Source organism: Nematolebias whitei, chromosome 8 (genome assembly GCF_014905685.2).
Source record: "Nematolebias whitei isolate Nwh7 chromosome 8, NemWhi1, whole genome shotgun sequence".
Classification (NCBI taxonomy): domain Eukaryota; kingdom Metazoa; phylum Chordata; class Actinopteri; order Cyprinodontiformes; family Rivulidae; genus Nematolebias; species Nematolebias whitei.
In genome coordinates, this window is record NC_056505.1 from 12,467,108 (window position 1) to 12,476,089 (window position 8,982).

Genomic DNA, 8,982 nt, shown 5'->3' on the forward strand with positions numbered 1-8,982 from the left:
CATAAATAAATCTAAAGTAGCCAGCTGACAAAATGTTGTAAAATACATGCTTTTCTCACTCAGTATGTCCAAATCTATGTTGGATAATTATCATAAAGTTTCAGCTTGAAAACGTTTGTACTAAAACGGGTCGGGGGGGGGGTCACTGGTGCAGTCGCTGTGTGAGAGGCGAGGGACACCCTGGACAGGGACAGTCCATCACAGGGACACAAAGACACAAACGAGACAAACTTCACTCGTTCACTCACACCTAGGCACAATTTAGAGTCACCAATCAGCCTTCAGGATTCTTAAGATCCCCTGGTGTAAATCTTAAACATTGATTTTTATTTATGTACAGATTACGTAAAATAATTTTTTCATGTGAAACAAGATTATTTATTTGAAGAGCATCACATAATTCACTTTTCAGTACTAATTACATTAAAACCTGTTATCCGAATCTGTTTAAAAGAGGTAAGTAATATTTGCAGTTTCATCCTTTTCCATCTGAGCTGTTTGTAATATTTAATTTTTGTATTAACGAGCTGAAAAGCATTAATTATTTGTGAGTCTGGCCGCGTTCGTCGGTTTGTTGGACGGTTCTGATGAGGCAGACGTCCAGAGATCGGTCAGTCAATCAGCAGGCAGCGCTTAGCCGCTTCCTCCCATTCATACAGAGCTGCAGTTTTAAAGGAAGTGACTCTCAAAGAGACGCAGCAGTGAACCACACACGCACGCACGCACATGCACGCACATGCACGCTCACACGCTCACACTCTATGGCTGAAGGACACATTTAAAATTCACATCAAACTGGACGTGATGTTTCTTTCTGAACACGCTGATGTCAACATTTCAGTTCCAGCTTCAGCGTCACTTCAGGCTGGTCCAGAGTTTGTACGAAAACATCTGGAGCAACATAATAAATTAATAACTTGAACTGTTGTAAGAGTTATGAACGAACAGCATGAAAATGTCCATGCAGCATCCTGATTGTCTCTTTCCTTTCTTTAATGGAACAAATACAATAAAAGCTCCTAAAAAGCTGATCTGAACTGGTGATGAACTCAAATCATGGGACTGGTGGACATTTTTTATTTTACACCAAAGTGCCAGCAACACTAAAACAGGAGCACAGAAAGTGTCACGTCTCTATAACGCGTATAATCTTTCAAATGTACAAGAGCTTGCTGCAAATGTACACACTGGAAAAACTTGTCAGGGATTTTCCATCGTTTTTCTGATGACGATAAAGTTTGGATTTAAGAAAATCTTTTGATTTTGCATTTTTTGAACCTAATGTTTTTTTGAACAACCGAGATGTCGGCTTGTTTTTCAAAGATTTGTCATGACCCTCAGATACTACCGCATTAAATTTGAGCCCAGTATCAATATTTACAAGAGCCGATTGGTCTGACCAAGTGACAAAGTGACCAACAGAAACCAATTCCCTCCAAGTGCTAACCAAAAAGAAAAAGACTAAAAGGTAAATTAAACCCAGTAATCCCAGAAATAAAAAAATTAACCCAAACAAAAATGTCAGCACTCACTTCAGGATCTATTTTACATGCTGACAGCAGCAAGAGCAGCATCACGATGGACGAAGCGCCAAAAATGTCTAGTATGTGCAACAGAAGAAGAAGAACAAAAAGAACACAAAGAACAAGAACGTAGGTTACGAACTGTAACCACAGATTCTATGATGCGCGCGGGGGGGTACCCACCAGGGCGTCTTAAAGGGCAAGCCCACAAAAAATAGAACACGAAAAAGAAGAAGAGTTTTGTTATGTGCATGTGAGGCTGATGGGAACATTATTAGCTTGCAAACGTGTGCTCATATAAACCACTCAGACAAACAGAAACCCCCTGATACTGTAAAATAAACCCTATCTTTAGAGGAATTTTTAGGTCATCAACAAATTTCACAGCATTCTTTATTTTAAACATAATTTAGAGTTCAGATGAAGCATTACACGGGACAAGAATTACTGATTTGTCAAAAAGTCAAAGAGAATGACACATTTGCATCATTACCCCCAGTTCAGGTCATCACTAAATGATGCTTCTGCTCTAAAGACAGACAGACAGACAGACACACAGACAGACAGGCACACAGACAGACAGACAGACACACACACACACAGACACACAGACACACACACACACAGACACACACACAGACACACAGACAGACAGACATACAGACATACAGACACACACACAGACACACAGACAGACAGACATACAGACATACAGACACACACACAGACAGACAGACACACAGACAGACAGACACACACACAGACACACAGACAGACAGACACACACACAGACAGACACACAGACACACACACATACAGACACACACACAGACAGACACACAGACACACACACATACAGACACACACACAGACAGACAGACGGCCAGCCTGCGGTGCAGCAGAGAGCGTGACCTTTACTGGCACCTCCCTGTGGACTCGTTCACACCATTAGCCTTGAATGCTAACTTTAAAGTGTGGCCAGAGCAGAGAGCAGGGATGACATGACAACAGAGAGAGCGCTTCCTTTTGTCTTAAAGTTTTGTCTGTGGAGATGCAAATGTCTGCAGCTCTTTAACATGCTAATCTGAGAGTGAATAATTGCTCGGGCACCGATAAAACTGCTTCTCTGGCTCAGTTCGGACATCTGCTCATCTAAAGACTAACAAAGCTCGAAGTTTGACCTCAGAGGTGCGAAGGATTTGTTGAGAAAGGTTTAAGTTTGAAACAAGAGGAACGTTTAACCCAAAATTCTCCATTTGCTTTTATTGTTCAGCTTGAACTATATATTAAAGCTGCAGTGAAACATCTGGAGGTTAAGCAACAACTTATTTCAGGCTTTTCCTCTTTTTGATGATAACAGGAGGAAAGATTGTTAAATTAAATATAAAAAAAAAATCAACCTAAAATCAATTCCATTGAACATTATTTTTTAAATAATTGATGGGGCAAACACCGGTGTCTTTTTTTTTGGTGAGTTTGTTTTGATAATTAAAAAAATTTTGAAGTTATTCTAATAGAATGAAATCAAAGTCAGCGTAAGCTACATTTTTACATTTTGATTTTTTTTGTATATATTTTATTTAAAAACAGCTTTCAGAAGTTTTTTTGGAAAATGTAAACACTTTCCCTCAAAGCTTTTTATTCTGTCTTTAAAAAAATAATGAATAAAAAAACAAGAAGTTGAAACTACAGATTCTTTTAAGTTATTGAGATTTCCTTTTTGTTAATCGGCTCATTCAAACTAACCATTACATTCTACATAAAATGTAAAAGCAAATGTTGCTCCAAGTCTGAAAGTGGAATCTGAACAGATGCAGGTCGAGCAGAACATTTAGTTTTTATCCTTAAAACAGCTGACTGCAGTTTCTAAAGTCGAGAAGTTTGATGTTCAGTCACAAAACAAACCGTCTTAACATCGTACATCCAGAGACAACTGTCAAAAGTTACAAAAGATACAAATACATATGTAAAGTGGAGGTGGTGGAGGAGGTGTTAAAAACAGCTGGCTCTAACAAGATTATTCATTAAAACTAATTATACAAACTAAACAAAAACATGAAATAACACCAAACCAATAAACAAGCAAGATTTAACAGCTCATAACTTTCAGATAAATAGAGTATGCAACTTTGTTTCTCTAAGAAGAGTTACAAAATAATCCTTATTCTTAATGGTTTCAGCAGATGATTGTTTCAACTTCTGATCCCAGTTTCTACATAATTTATAATCCCAGATAAATTCAGGTTGACTAAAAAAGAAACGTTTTCTCAGACTCTGTCAGCCTTCGATCGTTTCCTAAAAGACTTTTCAAACAGCGAGCTGCTGAGAGCCGCGGCGGCGTTGCTAAAACTAAAAACACAAGAAAAGGACGTGATGTCTTTCAGGTCGGAGACACAAACCCACTGCAGGTCATAATTCATCAAAAGTCTGAACGTAATCTGCAACGAGTGATATAAAGGCTGGAATCAGGGGGCTGGTTCTGTCCCAGCCGACCCACTAATAAGACATTTAAATCCCACTACTAAATCTGCACAAAAATTATAATAATCCATTAAACACTCAGGAATCTGCTGAGCTGCTTATCTTCCAATTTTGAACCAACACAATTTTATTAATATATTAAAGCTGCAAACCAAGTTTTTATTTTATTTTTTTGTCTAAACTTTACATAAAATCTGTTCTTTAAAGAAAAAAAAATCTGCATTTGTGGTGGTATTTTACTCAACATATAATAAAATGTTTAGAAAAAACATTTCTGCTATGAATTTATTTTTATTTTATTAATTTTATATTTAACTTTATTTACAAATATTTTACATGTAGATTCATTTAAAGTCTTCAAAAACATTTGTTTGAAATTTGCTGCAGAAAACTTTCTCTAGTTTTGTTTTATTATTAAACTTTTTAGTTTGTAGCTATAGCCTTTTGCCACTTTTAGCCTTTAACTACCAGTCTGGCCCTTTCAGGCTTTAGCAATTTATCTGCTTAGTTTTTAGTTAGCATTCTGCTACTTTTAACCTTTAGCTACATTATTGCTGCTTCTGGCCTTTAAAGGCATTTTGCTACTTTTAGCCTTTAGCTGCTGTTCTGAGACTTTTCAGTTTCTGCTATCCTTTTGCAACTTTGACCTTTTTGCAAATGTTCTGCAATTTTTATCTTTAGCTATCCTTTTGCTACTGTTATTTTTTTAGTTAACCTAGCATTTTGCTACATTTACTTAGCCCTGTGCTACTTTGAGGTTTTAGCTATCTTTTTAATTTTAGCCAGTCTTTTGCTTCTTTTAGCATTTAGCCATCATTTTGCTACTTTTAGCTATGCTTCCTTTAGCATTAAGCTATCTTTCAGCTACATTTAGCTATCCTTTTGCTACTGTTATTTTTTTAGTTAACCTAGCATTTTGCTACATTTACCTAGCCCTGTACTACTTTGAGGTTTTAGCTATCTCTTTAATTTTAGCCAGTCTTTTGCTTCTTTTAGCATTTAGCCATCATTTTGCTACTTTTAGCTATGCTTCCTTTAGCATTAAGCTAAATGTTAGTTTAGGTTAACAACTTTTACCAGCTCAGTTTAAGCTTATTTAGCAAGTTTTAGCATTCAGTCAGCATTTAGTGAATTTGAGTGAATTGTTTGAACAGAAACGAACTTTAATGCAAACGTTTTAAAGAAGATAATGTTTTCATGTCATGAACGTTGATCACACAACAAACTGAAGACTTTTCATGTTAGCTTCTCACAACAAGAACCCCGGGTGGTTTGAATCCCGTTCAATAGACCCCCCCAACCCCCAATGATACGCCTGTCCCTGCTCTGCAGCTGGTCCTCGTGGGGTCCCATCTGTGGCATCGAGAGAAAGGAGAGGGGGAGAAGAAAGACTTGGAGAACAGATCTGACAGATCCAGGTGGATCTGAATCAACGTTATGGTCCAGAGAGAAGTCTGCGACCTGATCCCCGCAGGCAGGAGGTGTTGGACAATTCAACAACACTTCAGGAAATACAAACTTCAAACTGCAGCTCTTTTTAAATGTTAAGCCTCTTTTAAAGCTCCCAACCTGTCTATAATGATTAAAGTCTTTGTGTTGATACTAATAAATATATCTACAGAGTCTGTAGAAAAAAAATAAAAAAACAGTTGTTTTTTTTTTATATCAAGGCTCCAAAGGATCATCACCGGCTGTCCTCCCATAGAACGGCACTCATAGATTGATCAGATTTCCTGCGTGATGAAGCGCCACGCCGAGTTCTAAATTAATCTTTGCAGCTCCTCCAAACACGTCTTTAAACTTCAGGAAAGCAGAGAATGTGTGAAAATGACCCCAAAACAAAACAAACAAACAAAAAAAAAAAACCAAAGTGACGTCTTTGTGAATTAAAAACTGTTTTTAAAATCATTTCAATTTGGATGTCAGAAAATAACTCTATTAGAGGTTTCTAATGCTACTTTTAGCATCAAGCTTCTTACATTTAGCTTTGAGGTAACCTTTCGCCTTTTTAGCCAACTTTCCACCACTTTAGCTTCAAACCAGCCTTTGGTTATTTTTAACTTTTAAGCAGCCTTTGGCTACTGTTAGCTTCAAGCTAGAGTTGTGGTACTTTTAGCTTTTCGCCAGCGTTTTGTCACTTTTAACTAGCCTTTTAGCATCCAGCATAGTCATTTGTTACGTTTAACTTTGAGGTAACCTTTTGCCTTTTTAGACATCTTTCCACCACTTTAGCTTCAAACCAGCCTTTGGCTGTTTTTAAATTTTAAGCAGCCTTTGGCTACTTTTAGCTTCTAGTGGTTGTGGTAGCCTACTTTTAGTTTTTCATCAGCGTTTTGCCACTTTTAGCTAGTCTTTTAATACTTTTAGTGAACTAGATTTGTGCTACTTTTAGCCCTTTTGATACTTTTAGCTTCTAGCCAAACTTTTGCTAGTGTTCTGGTTCTTTTAACTTCAACTCAGTTTCAGCTTCATCATTTTAGCGGACATTAAGTACTCAACTTTCATGAAGTAGTTTGGTATAAAATGTATTTTCTCTATTTTTTTTCTTTGCATTTCTAATCTCTGATGGAGGAATGTTCAGCTGATATCTGCCCACATGTGGAATAATCAGCACATGTGGGCAGGTGTTCCTTTTATAAAAACTGATTTTTTTAAATGTGTTTTGGTTTTAAATTTAAGTTTGAGGAAGATGTGGAACAAAGTTAGAAAACACTGATTTAGGATCAACCATCGTTCAGGATTCATGAAGCTTCTGATCTTAAATCAGATTTATGAGTTTTCCAGTTACTCTTCCTCCTCCTCCTCCTCATCCTCCTCCTCATCCTCCTCCTCCTCGACATGAACCGTTTAGAAAAAGAGATATTTTTACTCAGCGTGCTCAGGACGAGCTGCAGCAGAGCAGGTGGGAGTTGCAGCTGACGGCAACACTCACGGGTTTTAAAAAACACTTGTATTAAAAAAATCCTCACAAATGTGTTGATGAGTCTTTGTACACGCAGGGCAAGTTGATTTGTGAAAATTTCAAATGACAAACAGAAAGATTGTGTATTTTGACAGATATTCTGCCTTTAGAGTTGATGCTCTGCGCAAATTCGATTAACATTTTGAACGTTTAATAGTTTGATTCCATTTAATTATTTGATAAACTTCAATGTAGACAGCATTCGTGACGGTTCTGTCCTTCTCCAGCAGCTGAAATAAACTTTGATATTGTAGCTGAGAGTTACTGGCATCATCTTATCCCATAATAAGATGATCATGGTCTAAAATTTAGAGGCGATGGGTGATAAGCATTCCTTCAAAGAACACTATGTTGTAGAACAGAGTCAGTGAAATAATTTAACATTTCTCTGCGTGTAAATATAATAATTTGCTGAGAATCTTGCTAAAGCAGAAGGAAAAACATTTGATGATTTTATCTTTTGTTCATCAGCCGTTTTGCTAATGGTATTAATTATTTATCTGGCTTACTGGATTATAAAAACCACAGCACGTGCAAATACTCTTGCTCTGCTATCACATGTTAAATGCACAGAGGAGGAGGTGGAGGAGGTGAAGGGTCACAGAGAGCCGACCTCCCCTGCAGCTGTTTCTCAGATGAACAATGGTCAGGATCTGTTGATGCAAGGCTGATGGAGGAGGAGGATGCTGCGTTATGGGTACCATGTTGGCTGCAGAGCTGCTCCACATTCTAAAAATGAAACGTCATGAGGATCAGGCTGCGCAGACAGAGCTGTCCTCTGCACATCGTGCGCATTTCTTTAAGAAAAAATGGCGAAAGGCGCAAACATTATGAATAAATCCGCTTAGATGGGGGGGTTTAAATATTACCGACGCTCCTGCAACTAAAAGGTGGGGTCTTGGTCATTCATTCGATTAGGATGGGAACACATTAAATCAGTTTCCTACCTCCATGCTGTCCTCTGATGGCCATCGCAGGATGGAGGAGGCAGCAGGTGCAGCATGAAGCAGCGACACAAACAGGAAGCATCGACGGTCAGAAATCAGCTGCAGCTCAGAAACGATCAGGAAGCAGAAAATCTCACCTGTTTTCACCGGAATCCGGCTTTTGTACCTGATGTTACTCGTCATGTTTCCTCCTCCGATTCCTCAGCCTCGCCTCCAAACCCGGGACAGACAGCAGGGGGAGGTGGGGGGAGCTGACAGGAGAAAACTCCTCCTCCTCATCATCATCATCATCACCACAGCCACGCTGCAGCTTACAACAAGCAGGAGGTCCTCCAGGAACCAAACTCGCATCAGTAAACTGCTAGCTAGAAACTAAAAGCTCAAATTAACAAAATCCAAAAGTAGCAAATTGGTAGCTTAGGGCTAAAAAGAGCAAAATTGTAGCTAAAAGGTAAAAGATGCTAAACAGTTAAATGGCAAAACACAAGCTAAAATTTAAAAGCAGCTAACTGGTAGCAATAAAGTAAAAGGTACCAGTAGCTAAATGCTAACTGTAGCAAAAGGCTAGCTAAAAGCTAAAAAAATGCTAAACATAAGCTAAAATCCAAAAGCATTAACAGAGCAAAACACTAACTCATAAGGTAAAAGTTAGTTAAAAGCTAGGCGTAGTAAAGTGTTTACTAAAAGCAAACTGCAGCAAAAGGCTACTTAAAAGCTAAAACATAAGCTAAAATCCAAAAACAGCTAGCAGAAAGTAAAGAGCAAAACACTAACTAAACAGGTAAAAGTAGCAAAAGGCTAGTTAAATGCCAGGTGTAGCAAAGTTTACTAAAAGCCATCTGATGCAAAAGGCTAGCTACAAGCTACATTTAGCAAAAGCATAAGCTAAAATCTAACTGCAGCTAACTGGTAGCAATAAAGTAAATGGTGCCAGTAGCTAAATGCTAACTGTAGCAAACTGGTAGACAGTAAACAGCAAAACAAGGTAAAAGTAGTAAAAAACTAGTTTAGTTAGGTGTAGTAAAGGGTCTACGAAAAGCAAACTGCAGCAAAAGGCTAACTAAAAGCT

At 38.0% G+C, this 8,982-nt stretch overlaps 1 protein-coding gene across 1 annotated transcript in view; it reads right to left on the reverse strand.

Moving 5' to 3' along the window:
• sept5a (septin 5a) overlaps positions 1 to 8,184 on the reverse strand; it is a 26,477-nt gene extending 18,293 nt beyond the window's left edge. Inside the window, exons 1-2 of the mRNA XM_037680957.1 lie at positions 8,051 to 8,184; positions 7,914 to 7,927 (exon numbers count right to left, since the gene is read on the reverse strand). Of these exons, the coding sequence (XP_037536885.1) occupies positions 7,914 to 7,927; positions 8,051 to 8,096 (60 nt within the window). The 5' untranslated portion in view covers positions 8,097 to 8,184. The remainder of the gene's footprint in view (positions 1 to 7,913; positions 7,928 to 8,050) is intronic.
• Between the last annotated feature and the right edge of the window lie 798 nt (positions 8,185 to 8,982).